This window comes from Sinocyclocheilus anshuiensis, unplaced genomic scaffold (assembly GCF_001515605.1).
Source record: "Sinocyclocheilus anshuiensis isolate Anshui unplaced genomic scaffold, SAMN03320099.WGS_v1.1 scaffold795, whole genome shotgun sequence".
NCBI classification, from domain to species: Eukaryota; Metazoa; Chordata; class Actinopteri; order Cypriniformes; family Cyprinidae; genus Sinocyclocheilus; species Sinocyclocheilus anshuiensis.
Genome location: NW_015549596.1, coordinates 265,828 through 284,344, shown reverse-complemented (window position 1 = coordinate 284,344; position 18,517 = coordinate 265,828). Strand labels below are relative to the sequence as shown.

The 18,517-nt window shown below is 34.0% G+C and overlaps 3 protein-coding genes across 4 annotated transcripts in view; 1 reads left to right on the top strand and 2 right to left on the bottom strand.

The window, feature by feature from the left end:
• Positions 1-3,237: 3,237 nt before the first annotated feature.
• Positions 3,238-8,985, bottom strand: LOC107658399 (glutaminase kidney isoform, mitochondrial-like). 2 transcript variants are annotated; one of them, XM_016446930.1, is made up of 19 exons: positions 8,474-8,985; positions 8,229-8,328; positions 7,608-7,667; positions 7,310-7,371; positions 7,078-7,207; positions 6,933-7,012; positions 6,695-6,858; positions 6,417-6,475; positions 5,935-5,967; positions 5,513-5,571; positions 5,363-5,429; positions 5,225-5,275; positions 4,960-5,136; positions 4,431-4,562; positions 4,240-4,332; positions 4,038-4,099; positions 3,869-3,945; positions 3,731-3,794; positions 3,238-3,653 (listed from the first exon to the last, which is right to left on the bottom strand). In XM_016446930.1, the coding sequence occupies exons 1-19, from the start codon at positions 8,671-8,673 to the stop codon at positions 3,497-3,499; spliced, it is 1,827 nt and encodes a 608-aa protein (XP_016302416.1). In that variant the 5' UTR covers positions 8,674-8,985; the 3' UTR covers positions 3,238-3,496. The 2 variants fall into 2 exon arrangements, with proteins under 2 accessions (XP_016302416.1, XP_016302417.1); XM_016446931.1 differs by lacking the exon at positions 7,310-7,371 and having other exon boundaries at positions 7,546-7,667.
• Positions 8,986-10,062: 1,077 nt separating this feature from the next.
• On the bottom strand, positions 10,063-13,162 carry LOC107658402 (biogenesis of lysosome-related organelles complex 1 subunit 1-like). The gene is made up of 4 exons (XM_016446938.1): positions 12,969-13,162; positions 12,436-12,508; positions 11,270-11,402; positions 10,063-11,176 (listed from the first exon to the last, which is right to left on the bottom strand). The coding sequence occupies exons 1-4, from the start codon at positions 13,027-13,029 to the stop codon at positions 11,066-11,068; spliced, it is 378 nt and encodes a 125-aa protein (XP_016302424.1). The 5' UTR covers positions 13,030-13,162; the 3' UTR covers positions 10,063-11,065.
• Positions 13,163-13,934: 772 nt separating this feature from the next.
• The window catches only part of LOC107658381 (TBC1 domain family member 20-like), a 9,849-nt gene continuing 5,266 nt past the window's right edge, over positions 13,935-18,517 (top strand). Inside the window, exons 1-4 of the mRNA XM_016446897.1 lie at positions 13,935-14,319; positions 15,910-16,095; positions 17,368-17,448; positions 17,554-17,740. Coding sequence (XP_016302383.1) covers positions 14,256-14,319; positions 15,910-16,095; positions 17,368-17,448; positions 17,554-17,740 — 518 coding nt within the window. The 5' untranslated portion in view covers positions 13,935-14,255. The remainder of the gene's footprint in view (positions 14,320-15,909; positions 16,096-17,367; positions 17,449-17,553; positions 17,741-18,517) is intronic.

Genomic DNA, 18,517 nt, shown 5'->3' with positions numbered 1-18,517 from the left:
TGATGATGATGATGATGATGATGATGAAAAACAGTTTGAAGAGTTTCTGGTGATGACAGGAACAGGCAGACGAGCTGAGAAACATGTAAATTAAATAAGCATATTTTTGGAATGTGGGCAAACTCAGACATTAGGGACAGCATGATCCAAATGCAGATGAAACAGAGCAATAATCAAAATATCCAAAACATGGAAATCAGAATTGAGCTACACAACATTATCACCATGGATTAAGTTCACATTACAAAAACAGAAAAACAGCATACATAATAAAGGCTGCATTAAATATTCGTTTTTAAAAAAGATGAATTCATTCAGTATTAAGAAAGGGCAATGGTTTATAGTTTATTGGGCGAAAGAATCAAATGGTTAGGAAATGCATAAAACTTTTAACAAACCTTCATTTTTAGAGCTGTCATATTCCTGATTCATTACCAGTCCAATAATAAGCTTCATATCCATTTATACATATTCTAAGTCATATTTGTCTTACCATAGACAGTAACATTGAATGTCTTGTCCGAGTTCCCTCTGTCGCTCCGGATCTGTCGTTTATAAAGTCCAGAGTCTGTGCTTCTGATGTTTCTGATGGTCAGAGATCCAGTGAAAGAGTCCAGCTGCAGTCTGTCTCCAAATGTCCCATTACTGCTAAACATATCAATGCTGTGTTTATAGATTTCAGCTATACGAGTTTCTTTAGGTCCAAACATCCACAGTATCTGATCATCTCTCTGTACTTTAGTAACATCAGTGTTTAGAGTGACAGAATCTCCCTCAGTCACTGATACTGACTTCATTACATCTGTATCACCAGCAAACACACCTGAAACACATTCATAAGAACATCTTTGGCTGAGAGATCTTGAAAAACCTTAAAAACAAAATGTATTATTTAGCATATTTATGTTTTAAACATTTAGCACATGGCATGATGCGGTTTCCATTGTTGGTTATTGGCCCATGAATGTCTCTATAATGATTAGATGAGTTTTATTCAATTAGAGTTAACCAATATGTGTTTTGGCACATATCAGTCAAACAGGCAAACTGATATTGGATTATTGAGCTAGTGACAATCACTGATGCTCAGTGACTCTTTGAAAACCTCTGAAAAGATTAAAAAATCCCACCAAACATTTACAAAAACACATGAATCAAATAAGTAGCAATACAAATCTTACCTTCAACACAAATGAAGAGCAAGACTAGACGCAACATATATGTGATCATTTTAGAAGAGTGACTGGTGTGACTGTGGTTTCAGTTCACAAACAGAGCATGTGGTGACGATTCAGCCAATTACCGCTCATATTGTTATGAGGAAGTATCAGTCAGAGTTGACCAAAATAGACTTTATATTGGATTTTTTGCATCAAGATTTTTTGGTTGAATGTAGCCTCAGGTCGCTGATGCTCCTTTTAAACATCTCTTTCTCATGTTGTTAAAATAACACTTTGCAGCTTAGTCTGAGTGATTAATACATTTAAAAATATTCCTAAATTGTGAAGGAAATACCTAATACTTGCCACACCCCTGTTAAAGGTCCTTTTGGTCCTAAATGGTCCTTTTGCTGGTTTATGCTGGTCCTTTGCCAGCACATGACCAGCATAAACCAGCAAAAGGACCAGCATAAACCAGCAAAGGACCAGCTTAAACCAGCATTCCAGCATCAAAACATACCTAACCAGCATATGCTGTTTTTTTCAACAGGGACCAGACTACAAAAAAGCATCAGACTTATTTTTGTTGCTAAGCACAAAAGTGTGCATGGGCATTGTGGGCACAAGATGATTCGTGAGAGGTTTCTAAGTGCGTGCAAGGCCGAAGAACTTCTGCACCACTGTGGTTAGAGCTCTCTCACGTAGGCCTACCTTCTGTCCACAAGACCCTTCTCCACTTCATGTTATAGAGATCATGTAATTGCTCTAGTAGATGGCGGTAAGTGAGTAAGGGATTTAAATAAACAAAAAATATGAATTAGTTCAGAATCAGAACGATTCGTTCACTTTTGAGATTCATTCAACAACAGTGATTCGTTCTCGAACGAAACACCACTAACTCCAGCCAGTGCGTCTTTTTATCCGTTTAGCAGGACGTTTTCTTCTCAAGATAGTGTTCTAAGGTAATTATACACTGCAACTACTGAATAATGTAAATAATCAGGTAGGAACAAAATGTTAGGTAAGGTAAGAACAAATGTTTAAAGGCTGACACCTCTGTTACAGTTTCTGATAGCCACAACTTATGTCTAATCTTTGAGGCAGAAGGGTGTACGTGCTATCCCTTACGAAAAAGAAGTTTATTCAAGTGAGCTATTAGTATACTTCTTTTAAACTAAAAATAAAATGTTTTTGTTTACAAGCAGATACCCTGTTCTTTTGATGTTTTGTATGTTCAGATATTCATGTAACAAAATATATACAAATTAATACCTAAATAGGGACATAGTAGTATACTTAAAGTATGATGTAAAGTTCACTTAAAGAAAACTTACGAGTACACTTGCAGTATAAAACTACTAAACTAGTAGTTTACTGAGACTGTACTTCAAATTGTACTAAAAATGCTACTACAAGTATTTAATTAGTAAACTATCACTATACCTAGAAGTTCACTTTTAGTATAGTTGCAGTACAAGCTAAAAAAAAATATGTAAACTAGTTGTGTACTCAAAGTTTACTACTGTTATACTTAAAGTATAATTAAAAGTATACTTTTATATACTAGAAAGTGGGCCAATTTAGTCCCAAGGAGTATTGAAATAGTACACTTACAAGTATACTACTAGTACACTGATATTTGTATACTTACTACATAAAGTATACTTAAAAAATATACTTAAGTATACTTAATCAAATAAACTTGAAGTATACTACTTTTTGGTAAGGGATAGTGCACGTTTCATTTACAGATGCAAGTGTACTAGGCCTAGGCTATATCAATAGATCTGTTTTAATCAGATCCACCTTGATGATGTACTAAAATACAGGCTGCTCAGCAACATTTGTCGTCATAATAGCGCTACTATGCAGTTACTAAGGTCTTCTGAATCTGGTTTGATTTATTTATATATTTATTTGTATACTTTTTGTGGTTGCGAGGCTGTTCTAGATTGTTGTTGTGTTATAGATTTATGCTTTACATATAGAAGGCCTTATTATAACCTCTTTTTAAAAATCTATAGTGTGGATACATAATAAGAATCTGTAAGAGAATCTTATCAGCATAAGATTCTGTTGGCATGGTTGGTTTTGTTTATTAGTCACAAATACTGTACACTCTACACTGTATAACCAAGGCAGTTTCTAAGAGGATATGTCAAACTACAATATATAACACAAATTATGTACAAATATTTCATATTTACACATCAAAATAAAAAAATTAGCTTTTTATCTCTGTCCAGAGACATTTCCATATAAGTGCCCTTATTTTCACAATATCTGATGACATGATCTATAGTCCTTAAGTTGGTTAAATTCACAGCAGATTACACTCATCCCTCCAGAGATGAACATTTGGATTGATGACTATGGTCTTCTGTGTCAGTCTGAGATGTTTGCAGACTGTAGTTTAGCTCATATTCTTCCAAGACCTTCACCACATCCTCATGGCCGAACTGCATGGCATCATCCCGAGGAATATTTCCCCACCTGAATAAGAGATATGAGGTCAGTTATCACCAACTGGGTAAAGCTGAAGGTAAACGTGTAAAGAAACGGCTCTGTACCGGTCTTTCACAAAAGGGTTTACTTTGCAGGACTGTGTCAGAAATAGCACAACATCCATGTGACCTAAAACAGAGAAGACATAGACGGCAAATTACGTTTATGATTAACAAATCATGTTTGGGACCGAATGATTCTACCCTCTGCAGCAGCTATGTGAAGTGGTGTACGAGAGTCGTAGTCCTTCAGCTCCATATCCATAGATGAAAGGGCAAACCTGAGGAACAAAAGAGGGCAGTAAGTAGTTTATATTTCAGTAGCACTCAAAAATTTGGAGTAATAAAGACATTGTGAAGTATATAAAATTACCTTCTCAGAGCTGAGACATCTCCACTGTGGGCTGCAAACATCAGATTCACCACCGATTTATTCTAAGAAAAGAACAGATTTGGTGCATTAATTGCTGGAACTAATAATCAGTCTAAAAAATTGCTTCATGTAGGGTATTTTCGCAACTTTTGGTGTTTAAAATTGGTTGATGTGAAAGCTGTTTTTCTAATTTTAGATTTACCCTGTCATCACCAGACTGTCTGCGAGGGTCCTGCTTCTTCAGAAAGTGCCTCAGATTGTCATAATTGTGGAAGTTGAACAAAGACACCAGTTCCTAATTATGGAAGGGTTACAAAATTAGTTATTTAGACTAAATTTATGGTGTGGAATTAAAAAGAGGGTGTAAAACCAACAGGATGATGGCAGAAGCACCTGACAGAAGCAAATTCCACGGACGCTGTTCCCAACTTTGTCCACGGGGGGCGACCAACACATGACACCCATCACGTTCGGCACCACCAGAAGAACAGCACCAGACACACCAGATTTAGCAGGTAATCCAACCTGACATGTATTGGTATATAAAGTCATATGGTTTGTTACTATGACAAGTGTCAGTACGACAAAATTAATTACAATTTGTTACAAGAAGCAACCAGAAAAGTCCTCAATATCATATTGCTTAGAAGTTTTCAAAGCTCTCCTGTATAACATATGTATGACCTCAAAAGACTGCACTTAAATTTATGTTTAAATAAGTAATGTTTTTAATAAGTTTTTAAAATACATTGTCTAGATTGAAAGTCATATAATAACTAGTGGCTGCACAAAATCTTAACAGATTGCACTCTTAAATTTCCTTTTAAATAAGCTATTTTTTAATAAAAATTATTTTAAAAATAAGCTTACTGGATTGAAAGTCATACAATATAAACAGTGTAGAAACAATCCTTTTACGCACATGGAAAGCGAACTGTCCCGAGTAGTCGTACATCCCGCAGGAGTGCATGAGACTCAGCGTGTTTCGTATGGCTTCTGTGCTCAGAACTCTCTCTCCTGTGATTGGACAGATGCCTCCGTTAGCCAGTGTGGCGGCCATTACACTGCCAGACTCGCACGTGACCTCTATGGCGCACAACTTTGAGGGACAGAAAGGAAATTCTGATGGGATTGCCAGAAGTATTAAATCTTTGATTTAACAGTGAAAAAATGTCAACTGGACCTACCTGGAAATAAAAGTCCAGTGCATTTATCATATCCGCCCCTACAGGAAAACACTGTAAAGAAGGACGTCATAGTTGCGTTTGCATAGAATAAACAACGTCTTTCTAGTTTGCTTTTATAAAACATGCGAAAGTACAAACTTTCTTCTCTTTTAGGTAGTATCCTATTGCGTAGTTTCTGTCTCCTGTCTCCTTCTCAGACTGGAACCTGGTGAAACGAAAATTTAACTTAAGTCAAAAGCAATGAAATTGGGTGCAAAAACGTGTAAAATGATAAAGTGAAAAACGTACGTTGCGTTGCTGAAGCCCACATACTCCCTGCCTGTCATTTTCTTCACAAACTCCATCACCTGCAAAACAGACTCAACAAAATTATTTTCTTCGTAGACTTGCTATAGAAAACAGCCAATAAAAAGTCATTTTATAGAACATACACTTTATAGATGCCTAAAAAGACTATATTTTCAAGGAATAACAATAATTTCAGTCTTTATCTAAAACAAAGCTACTGTATGACTTTGTAATATAGCTGAAAAGCCGTATGCACTACTTCTTTATCCTTTTGGAGTTTAATAGCCTTACTTTCATTTTGCTAATTATCTACTTTTTGCCGCATTAAAGGAATAAATAATCATAGAAGTTCGGAACAACATTAAGGTTGATTTATCTTTTTTTGTTTTTTAAATGGCTATATTCAACAGGTTATAACTTACATAGTCAAACTTCTCGGCCTTGTTGACACCTGGCTGTAGAAAAACAACAGTAAGATTTCATCAAAACTCATGAATTTTATGTTTTCTATATTGTACTGAAAACTCAGGGAACCTAGAAAGCACAAGTCACATACATCTAGTGTAAAGGGCACTTTTAATAGACTGGATTTAGTCCAGACCAGTAATGCTCCTACTCATAGCTTCACAAGGTCAGTCTGTTACACGTGTAGCAGATGCACTGGGTCTGTCCACACAGAGCTGAATTCTGGGTAAAAGGTTTGTTAGATCAAATTCATTCTTGGTCCTGTCTGCATGTCAATACATGTGCGTATATCATTGTTTGTTTGGGAGTCGTGCAGAGCTGATTATCAGACAAACAAGCAAATACTGTTAACAGTAAACCTACCTGACACCAAAAAAATCAGCAGAAAATATTTATATACAATTTCCCAAAAAAATATTATTTTTTTGTATTTGTTTACCTTGATAAGTGAACTGATGACAATTGCTCCAGCATTGACCATGGGATTGTGAGGTTTATCTAAGAACAGAAAACCAGTCAGTTTAATTAATTAATTAAATTATTGTTATTTTTGTAATAATTATTGATCTTTAAATATATTATAATAATCAATTTATTTTGATCATTTCCTTCTAATGAGATTATTCTCAGTACAGAAAAGTTCTGTCTAGCAAAAACAAATAAGATATTCTAGATAACTCATTTGATAATGACAATCTATGACATTTTCCCACCCACTTTCTTCATCTAGGGAGAGTTTGTTGAATTTGAATCCGCTGGGCTCCTTCCCGACGTAGTGGTGAACACGCTCCGTGCCGTGTTCGTGTACAGCGATGGCGTATTCAAGCGGCTTTACGCACGACTGCAAGCAGAACGGCACCTTTGTGTCTCCCACTGAGTGCCTGAAATCAAAGAGGTGATTTAAAACCCATAATTTCATATTTTAGAAAAGCTGGTGTCATATTTATATATTCACCTTTGTCCATCCACTGTGCAGAGAGAAACACCCCAAAGATCAGGACTAAACTTGGTCAGATGGGGAATGTATTTTGCAACCTAAAAAAAGATTATATAGGTAGCTATACAAATAAGTGAGGGAAATGGATTAAAAACATCCCTACCTGTCCATCATGTTGCAGTTTTGATGTGTCGTAAATATCATTTATGACACCCACAAATGCCTCAAATTCTGGAATGATAAACTTCCCTCTGAAAGCGAGACTCAGCAGAACTATGTTGCCACCCACACACCTGTCACGATATTAAAAATTTTCGCAATTAGTAAACTACCAAATATTGCTTTTCTGCAGGACGTTTGCAAATCTGTATTGTCTGACCTCACCGAATACTCATTTTCGGAACAGCTCACGGTCCATCATGACTTCACCGGCTGATTCCTGGACAGCTTTGCGAATGTTTTCCATGCAGTCGCGCAAAACTTCCCTCTGAAAGCGAGACTCAGCAGAACTATGTTGCCACCCACACACCTGTCACGATATTAAAAATTTTCGCAATTAGTAAACTACCAAATATTGCTTTTCTGCAGGACGTTTGCAAATCTGTATTGTCTGACCTCACCGAATACTCACTTTCGGAACAGCTCACGGTCCATCATGACTTCACCGGCTGATTCCTGGACAGCTTTGCGAATCTTTTCCATGCAGTCGCGCAATCTGGGGTCAGAGGTCAGAAGGCCGGTGCTTTTTACTGCCTGTAAGATGGGAAAAATACTGTTCTGTCTTTTCACAATCATTAAGTTTACTTTATGTGATGCCACTGTGCAATGCATTTGTTGCACAAACATTAAACACTAATGTATATAAATGTAAACAAAACAAGACTATGAATAAACATAACAATAATCAAACATAAACAAAATAAAATCTATGCTGGAAAACTGTGTAAGATTTTTTTTTTCCAATTAAAAAAATACATCTCATTTATATTATACTCTTTATTGACTTTCCTTATAAATGATTACATAACTGATGACACAAACCAGTTCCACAAAGTCTGGATAAATGTTTGTGTGTTTTGGCCCAGACTTCCCATGAACGAATCAGATTTCAGGAAACATGTAGGGGGTTGATAGTAACTGAGCCCATAGCATGCAACTAAATAAATGTAGCAGCTCCCAGCTGTTGCCCATATACAGTGATATTATACAGTTAGCAGACTTGGAAAACTGCTAGTGCAAAGATTTTAAAATCTAGTTAAAACTTTTGTGTATATGATTATGTGTTTATATGTAAATTAAAAGGTAAAAACTCACAGCAATGAAATGAGACACAGGAACTTTCTCTGCTCCTTCAGTTATAGTGTAGAAAAGCATGTCCTCTAGTCCAGAGAACAGACCTTTATTGGTCTCTTGTCTGTTTTAATAAAACAAAATTAGACACATGCTAACACCAAACATATTGTATTTCAGGTATTTCAGTTTATTAGCATTTTTATCAAACATTTTATTATGCATCACTATTTTTATATACTATTTTATTTATTCTACAAGTGACTCACTTTTTCGATTTAGGTTGATCCGCGGATGCAGGAGCGATAAATTCTTGACTCGCGTGAATCCGCGAAGAGAAACTGAACGACCTCCGCGACACATTCTGACACGCTGAGCTGCTTTTTGCGATGTCTTTCGCCAGTAAGCCAATAACTCCGACATTAGTCAGTCGTAGGGTCCTGAAAGAGATCATTTTCCAGTATCTCATGAGACAAAATCTAAAGTTTTAAGTGTTGAAAGGGGGATTTAAACTATTCCGTGTCGCAAATAACGGTCTCCAGAGTCTCGCGCGGCTGGTTTGTTTTGAGTCGCGTCAACAGGTGCGCGTGGAATCCAGTCAGCGCCTGAGGCACTTTATCAACACTGAGGTCAAGTTCACTCACTGTCACAGATTACTGGATAACTTTCACTGTTAAAACATCGAGGGGAGAAGTGACTTCATGCCACGACGTTAGACAGCACGTTTTGAAATGTTTATAAGCTTGTTCATGTCTACGACAAGTGTTTCATTCAAACGATCTACTGAGGTAAAAAAAAAAAGAAAAGAAAAGAGAGAAGCTCTGTACTTTAACTCGTCTTCTGACAACTTTTACCCTAGCTGGAAAAAAAGATAGGCTACCAAAGCATTAAATAATATAAATGTACAAAATATGAAGTAAATGTATATATTTAATGTTTATTTATATTGTAAAATATGAGTACAGTCGATCAAGAGATAATCGATCTATTGAATTCTCTCGGGCGCGACTTTTGATAAGAATAGCTTAAGGTCAGGGAGAACCCCTTACCAAAAAGTAGTGTACTTCAAGTTTATTTTATTAAGTATACTTAAGTAAAGTTCAAGTATATTTTTAAGTATACTTTATGTAGCAAGTATACAAATATAAGTGTACTAGTATATACTTGTAAGTGTACTATTTCAATACTCCTTGGGACTAAATTGGCCCACTTTCTAGTATATAAAAGTATACTTTTAAGTATACTTTAAGTATAACAGTAGTAAACTTTAAGTACACAACTAGTTTACAACATTTTTAGCTTGTACTGCAACTATACTAAAAGTGAACTTATATGAATACTGATAGTTTTCTAATTAAATACTTGTAGTAGCATTTTTAGTACACTTTGAAGTATAGTCTTAGTAAACTACTAGTTTAGTAGTTTTATACTGCAAGTATACTCGTAAGTTTTCTTTAAGTGAACTTTACATCATACTTTAAGTATACTACTATGTCCCTATTTAGGTATTAATTTGTATATATTTTGTTATATGAATATCTGAACATACAAAACATCAAAAGAACAGGGTATCTGCTTGTAAACAAAAACATTTTATTCTAGCTTCATGCATTCTTTTTTAAACACTTGAATGTGGGTAAGTTTCATAAAAAAATGTTTTAAAATAAATAAACAACATTTTGAACAAAAAGCTGAAAAAAAGACTATGAATCGGATTCAGAACAATAATCAAAACATAGATAGAGTCGATCAACAACCCAAAGCTTGACAGTCATTATTACCTCTTCATTGGTCGACATTACATCAACTTTACACAGTTTTGATGCTGGTTTATGTCTGATGATCGTGTTAGAATTAATACAACTGATTTGAAGATTTCTTTGTTCTGGTCTGGATATATAAACAAAGTGGCATTATAGTCATTTGGGGATTCTGTAACCAGAAAACCCCCACACACTGTGTGTGCGCGAGTCTCTGGAGCTCTGTCTCCACGTGCTGCTGTGTGTCTCCCTGCTGTCAGGTATACATCTCTCACTCTTAGATTCATCTTTGAGCAATTGATGTTATGCATTTTTTCTGAATGGGAACTGAATTTAATTCTGAATTGGATTCTCATCCATCTGCGACACCATGTGTGGATTCACATGTTTGTGGGTCTCGAGTTTCAAAAATGGTAAAAATGGTCTTGAAGACCTAAAACTGCAAAATCAAGCTAAAAATCATCTTATATGCAGTCCCATGGGGCAAACATGTAAAATCTGGATTTAAACCAGCCACATTCTGCTCTTGCTTTTCATTTTCTTAGTTTTACATTTTACTCCTTCTCCTTATGTTAATCCTGAGGCTGAAAGCCCTTGTTGTAAATGTGGATTATGTAGCGTCACAGTGCGTGCACAGCTTAACGTGGGTTCAGTAAAAATTAACAAACTGTGAAATCCCACAAAAACGTATAAAATCTATTTTAGCTCACTGTTACGTCTATAAAAGCTAAAAAGGGGCAGGAAAAATGTGTAATCCTGGTACTATGTTCATTTCTGAGGCTTTCTGGGGAAAACACTTGTGAAATGTTGGTCAAAACAGTTTGTATGAAGTAAGAAGCAGGACAGTATGTCTGTGCAGGTGAACAAGTGAACTTTTGGGGGTAAAATGTGATGTAAAATGCTCCACCGCAGCAGTTATAGCACTATAGATATTTTTTATTATTCAAGCATATTATGTAAAATAAAAATTAACCAAATCAGAAATAAACAGCTGTTCCAGCAATTTTTTACTGGAATAAGTAACAGTGTCGAAGTTTCACCAACATTTGGAGGAAAAGCCTCTGCGTTTCTGTCCATTTTGGAGCATCAGAATCCATCCACTCATGAGGACGTAGGCTGAACCGGGCCTTTGTGCATATACTCCAGAGCTGTCGTGATCGTCCGCATGTCCATCTCGATACTCCGCGCCCAGTTCTCCACGTCTCCGATTTCCTGTACAGGAATAATCTGCCATTAAATCTGCACAGTTCACCAATTGCAACACTAAATTCGCACATGAGTCAATATATAAAAGAGATTGCGTACTTTTAAGGCCTGGTTGAAGTTCTCAACCATGTTGATCCACTGGGCCGTCTGCTTGGCAAACTGACTGGCCTGAACCTGCAGCGTCTTCACCTCATTGTCCAGCTTGCGCTGGTTTATGTACGCCTGCGCCACCCTGAACCGAGATACTTATACATTACAATGTCTTAAAGGAATAGTTCACCCAAAATGAAAATCTCAAAATGTACTCACCCTCAGGCCATCCAAAATATAGATGGGTTTGTTTCTTCATCAGATTTGGAGAAATGTAGCATTACATCACTTGCTCACCAATGGATCCTCTGCAGTGAATGGGTGCCATCAGAACGAGAGTCCAAACAGCTGATAAAAACATCACAATAATCCACAAGTAATCAACACAACATCAGTCCATCAATGAATATCTTGTGAAAAGCTGTGTGGTTCTAAGAAACAAAAATATCATTTAGATGCTTTGACTTCAAACCATCGCTTCTTGCCAAAATACGAGTCCATAATCCATAATATTGCTTTCTCCACTGAAAAATCTCACCTCCTCTCACATCAAAATCCACTGACATATTTGTTTAGAACTGTTTTTGCTTGTAAACGGTGCTTGATCTGTGCAGATTTCTCTCCTGATTCAGACCAGACAACTTTATCACGGGAGAAAGCAATATTATGGATAGAGGACTAGTATTTTGGCCAGAAGCAATGGTTTAAAGCTAAAAATGTGTTAATTAAAAGCAAAACAAATTCTTACAAATGCACAGCTTTTCACTTCACAAGATGTTAATTGACTGACTGGAGTGGATTATTGTGATGTTTTTAATCAGCTGTTTGGACTCTCATTCTGACGGCACCCATTCACTGCAGAGGATCCATTGGTGAGCAAGTGATACATTTCTCCAAATCTGTTCTGATGAAGAAACAAACTCATCTACATCTTGGACAGCCTGAGGGTGAGATGTTCAGCAAATTTGAATTTTTGGGTGAACTATTCTGTTTGCATAAATTTGTCTGTTGCAAGAACAATTCTCTGTTGCATCCAACCATGCAACTTAAGCTGCTTTCACAGAATTTCATCATAATGTCCACACAAAGACTGGGATTATGACCACAGTGATCACATGAACTGACCATATAATCCTGTGTGCACCTTTACAAACATATAAAACTATCCGACTCACCCTACATTGAGATGATCCACCAGGGCTTCCGTTAAACATGTTGCAGCTGCTATGGCCTCTCGTCTTCGTCTTTCTGTACCGTATTGAAGCATTTTATCAAGAAAAAGCAATTATTTCATATCACTTGATTTTGTTTTGTTTTGGGTGGTTGACAGAAAATTTCAAGTAATGAAATACATATATTATGTGTGTACACCATTTTTCAATCTTTGCTTGATAATAATTTATTCGTTTACAGTTAAATTAATTAATTGTAAGAATAATTTACTTATTTCTGTAGTCTTACATAAAACACAAGCAATGTCAGTGACTAAATTAAGGAAATTAGCCTACTAATTTCCTACTAAAAACAGAATTTGCGACTCGAATGAAAATGAATAACGAATTTTATTACTTATAACAATATATCAACTCCATCTTGTCTTAATACATTTACCAGACAAATATTAAGATGCGTCTTTATCTTTACATTTAATATATCAAAGGGCCTGTCAGAGCAAACTTAGTCGGTAGAGATCTATAGAAACACAAACCTTGTAACTCTTTCCTTTCGTTTTGTTTCGCTTGGTGTTCTTTTAATAAACGGGAGAGCATTTTGGCTTTTTATTGTAAACGAAAATAAAATATGTTCATTTGATAAAGTCAATTTTCTCCATACGTTTTGGCAGTCGCTGGATTCACATGACAATCGTCTCGAAAACATACGGAAAGCGCGGAGGGACAGTACGACCAAAGATATTTTAAAACGATATTTCAAAATAAACGTTTAGTTAAACTATTAAAAATATATATTTATATCACAGAGCGATAACAACTGACCGACTGCACTTGACTGAATGATAAAATTATCTTTTTTTTATTTATTTTAATCACAAAATTTGTACTTAGCTGAAATGTGTTTTTGTGTTTAATGAGCATGTCTTTTTATAGGAGCAACCATGGTTGCAACAGCCAATTTCTAAGGCAGTACAACAAAAACAATTGTTTTTTAACGTTTAATGTGTTTATTTTTGTGTGTATGTTTAGTTTTAATTAGTGCTGTCAAACGATTAATCTCGATTAATTGCATCCAAAATAAAACATTTTGTTTGCATAATATATGTTTGTACTGTGCATATTTATTATGTATATAAAAACACACGCTCATACAGTATATTGTGAACATATTTACATGTATTTACATGTATATATTTATATTAATAAAATGTATAGTATATATAAACATATTTAATATATAAGCATAACATATTTTTCTTAAATATATACATGTGTGTGTATTTATATATACATAATAAATATACACAGTACACACACATTATGTAAACAAAAACTTTTATTTTGGATGCGATTAATCGTTTGACAGCACTATTTTTAATACTTTTTACGTGTTTACTGTGTTTTTTTATGGTGACCTTTATTTTGAAGGGTTGCTAAGACACCGCCTTTTTCGTGAGCCAATGAAACTTACAACTCCCAGAATCCTTCACTCACACGTAAACACCAACCCAGATGATACTACAGCTGGAGCTTCTGAAGCGCTTCCCATGAAATGACACAAAAGATGCGCAGAGACGCAGAGACGCCGCTTCGGTTCGGTTCGGCGGAACACACTGATATAAGTTAAAGCGCGTGTCATGAGTGAAAGAGACCGATGCTGTTTATGTGCCACAAGTTTATCCAGCTTACGCGGGCCTGAAGGAGAAGATGTGGCCTTTAGCTGTCGGGCTAAAGTAGAAGCCCATCAGCTGTTCGCCTCTCAGGGAGATAAAGCGATGTAGCTGGATCTGAAGCCGCGGAAAGCGACGGACTTTAATGACAGAATGAATCTGAGGAAGTCTCGGAGTCTCGGAGCTTCTTCTCCGCTCAACGGTTTCGGAAAACAAGGTGCGTTTTATTGAGGAGTTCATTTAGAACATGATGGGAGATTTAGACTAACGTTACTGCTTCACTTTAACGGCCGATAAGTCAGTGCTCGATTAAATATTACAGCTTTTACTAAAGTAAATTTAGAGTTTGGTAGACGCTTTATAGGATTGAAATAAGGGGTTTTAATTTGTGCTGTATGTTAACAGATATAACATAAGAAGTTACAAATAACTTATATAAGAAGATACAATATATATAAATATAATAAGTACACATATGTTAACACATACTTACATACTATACTTTGTTTACTGCTAGATAGATAATTTAAGAATATTTTCAGTATTGTGTGTGTGTGTGTGTGTGCGCGTGCGCACACAATCACATAATGTATTATGTATTTAGCTATATATTTGTATAGATTTATATAGATAGATAGATAGAGAATATTTACAGTATATATATAAATATATACACACACAGTATTCTATTTATTTAGGGGATTTTAGAAATTAATAAATGTATAGAAATAAATGTATAATGTATAGAAATTAATATCTATATCGTGCTATAAATATATGTGTGTTTGTGTGTATATATATATATATACACACACACACACACACAAACAACATAATATCTGACTTTCTGCACACATGTATAATTTATATATCTATATATATGTGTGTGTGTGTGTGTGTGTATATATATATATACACACACACACACACACAAACAACATAATATCTGACTTTCTGCACACATGTATAATTTATATATCTATATATATGTGTGTGTGTGTGTGTGTGTATATATATATATATACACACTTAAAATACTGAAAATATGTTTAGATGTATCTATCGAGCTATATATATATATATTGTGTGTGTAATTTATGTCTATATATTCAAATAGATTTATATATACATTCTATGTATTGATTTATATATTCATTATATTATATATAATTTAGTTATACAAACATTTTGGGGATTTTAGAAATGAATAAATGTATATAAATTAATATCTTTCTGTGTGGATAGATAGATTAATGTAAAAAAAAAACAATTATTACATTAATATAAATTATATATAAATATATAAATGATACAATTATGCATGTGTATACTTTTTTTCCCCGGGTGTGAGAATAATTAATTTCTGCCTCATAATCCTTTTAATTATTTCTGTGGGAGTGTCCTGTGAATTATTTTTTGCATCTAAAGGTGTGCTGCTCATTATTTCATATCTTAAACACTCTTCATAACATTTTTGAAGGATTTATTGTGCATAAGATATCTGTGCACTCATTATGTACTGTAAATCTGTTACAGTACTAACACGAACTGCGTCAGATGTTTGGGACGTGACTGTATGATGTTTGTGTGCCAGACAAAAATAGTTCCATTTCAAAACAATATCAAGCCTTTTAAACGTGCCATTCCTCTGGGAACAGCTGTTTTAAAAGAAATACTTGCGCAAATGAAGGGGAAAGGTGAAAGATCTTAGTCAACTTCTCCCTTTCCAGTGAACGTTTCTGCCGAAGCGCATGTAGCCCGTGATAGTGCAGTGTTCAGGTGCTGAGCGCGCTCGTCATGTTGACAGATGCTGAGTCCAGACGGAAGAGGAAGATGGCGGAGATCTCGCAGGCGCTGAACTCGACGCCCGCGGATGTGGCCGCTCTGAGACGCATGGCCATCAGTGAAGGAGGTCTGCTGAACGACGAGATCCGCCGCCAGGTGTGGCCCAGACTGCTCAACGTGTCTGTGGAAAACATACCTGAGCAACTAGGTGAGAGCGATCGAAATCAAAGGAAGCTCACTTTCTGGAAAATAAACACATTAAAAAATATATATAATTTAATGCAGTTTCCTACAACAAAAAGTCTCATTCTCATCACTGTAATGTGAAAAAAGTATTATTATTATTTAATGATTATTAAATGTAGTCGTTGTATAATTATTAAATATGATTAATTGCATTAAATATGATTACATTTTCAAAATATTTTCATATTTTCAATATTAACATCTTTAATTCATGTTCAAGGTAATCAATCACAACTTCAACAAAAACCTTCAACAAAAAATCATCTCTATAATGCGAGAAAATATTCGTATTTAATTATTAAATGCAATCTACTTATAATTTATTAATTATAACATAATTATATTATTTTAATAATTTTTCAAATATTTATACATCTTTTATTTATGTTCAAGATAATCAAGTGCAGTTAGCTCAAACAAAAAATATCAAATTTTCATCACTATGATGTGAAAAAATATTCTTATTTAATTATTAAATATAATCTACTTACAATTAATTATAATTGAAGTATATTATTTTAATAATTCTTTAAATATACATCTTTTATTTGTTTGAGATAACCAAGTGCAGTTGCCTCGCGCAAAAACTCGTTCTTATCACTGAAATGTGTAAAATTTATTATTATTATTAGTGTTATTATTATTATTATTATTATCAAATAAAATACAAATATACAAATACAAATTATTTAGTAATAGAATTTCATTTTGTTATTTAATATTTATATCTTTTAACTTGACGATAATCAATTACTTTGAACAAAAATGCATTTTCATCACTATAATGTGAAAAATATTAATTTGTTTAAATATAACCTCCATATAATTTATTAAATAAATTCAACAGGAAATCGCATTTTCTTTATTGTAATTTGGAAAATATAATAATAATAATTATTATTAAAAATAATTATTCAAATATTAAATTTAATCTATAAATAATTTATTAAATATAATTTAATTATATTATTATTTAAAATGTAAAATATTTATACATATTATACATAATTGCTCATTCCCATTACTGTAATGTTATAAATAAAAAATAATATACCAAATAAATATGTATAATATACATATAATTTATCAAACATCCTTTAATTATATTATTTATTATTTACATTTTAAAATATTATTTTTACATCTTTTATTTACATATTTATTATATGCGCTTTAATTTATGCTGATAAAGGGGAAAAAAATAACTAGATGTAAATCTAGTGTTTATTTCCAGAGCCGGTCGATCGAGACAATAACAAGGACTTCAACCAAGTGCTTCTAGATGTTCAGAGATCCCTCCGACGCTTCCCTCCAGGTGAGCACTGAGCAGAACCATCTCCGCTGCTTCCTCTGACCTGCAGCTGCTCTCCGTCTGGGTCTAAGCTGCTCTCTGTTTGTTTGTGGTGTTTGTCGGACGCAGGGATGCCAGACGAGCAGCGGGAAGGCCTTCAGGAGGAGCTGACTGATATTATCCTGCGGGTGCTGGTGAAAAACCCACAGCTGCACTATTATCAGGGTTACCATGACATCGTGGTGACCTTCCTGCTGGTGCTGGGGGAACGACTCGCCACTGCCCTGGTGGAGAAACTCTCCACTCACCACCTCAGGTGGGCCAGCAGCAGAAAACAAACATTTTCTTTTTACCAAAACACAGACGAGAAGAGATTTATTTATACATTTTATTTTATTTTATTTTATTTTTAATTAATTTTTAAAAAATGTGACTTTTTTTTTTTATTCTGACATTGTTCAGCATAATCAAGCGCAATTCCCACCAAACAAACATTTGCATTTTGATTACTGTAATGTAAAAAAAAATATTATTAATATTACTACTGTTCTTTTATTATTTGTATATATAATTTGCATATAATCAATATTATTTATTTATATTTATTATTATTTAAATTTAGAAATATTTATACATCATTTATTTCTTCACGATAATGAAGTGCAGTTATTTCCAAAAGAAAAAATCTCATTCACATTACTGTAATGTGAAAAATTATTATTATTATTAAATATAATCAACATAATGTATTCAATATAATTTACTTTTATTAATTATTATAAAATATTTTAAAATATTTATATTATGTACAGCATAGTCAAGCACAATTACCTTCAACAAAAAATCTAATTCACTGTATTCCAAAAATATCTATTATTATTATTATTTAATTATTAATAAGTGTAATCTACATATAATGTATTGGATACCATTTAATAATATTCAGTATTGTTTCAATTTTAAAACCTATGATATTGTTTTCAAGATAATCAAGCACAATTACCTTTTAACAAAATCTCATTCTTATTACTGTAATTTTAAAATATATCATTATTATTATTATTGAATTAATTTTCAATATAATGTACAAACA

Excerpts from the sequence above, each read along its gene's own strand:
- LOC107658399 (XM_016446931.1), bottom strand. The coding sequence starts at position 8,673 with ATGAGATACTGGAAAATGATCTCTTTCAGGACCCTACGACTGACTAAT. Across the intron at positions 5,276-5,362 it reads ACTACCTAAAAGAGAAGAAA|TGTTTTCCTGTAGGGGCGGA; the intron begins GTTTGTACTTTC and ends CCTTCTTTACAG. Across the intron at positions 3,946-4,037 it reads GATGTCTCAGCTCTGAGAAG|GTTTGCCCTTTCATCTATGG; the intron begins GTAATTTTATAT and ends TTTGTTCCTCAG.
- LOC107658402 (XM_016446938.1), bottom strand. The coding sequence starts at position 13,029 with ATGCTCTCCCGTTTATTAAAAGAACACCAAGCGAAACAAAACGAAAGG. Across the intron at positions 12,509-12,968 it reads CGAAAGGAAAGAGTTACAAG|AAAGACGAAGACGAGAGGCC; the intron begins GTTTGTGTTTCT and ends AATACGGTACAG. Across the intron at positions 11,403-12,435 it reads GTGGATCATCTCAATGTAGG|GGTGGCGCAGGCGTACATAA; the intron begins GTGAGTCGGATA and ends ATCTCGGTTCAG.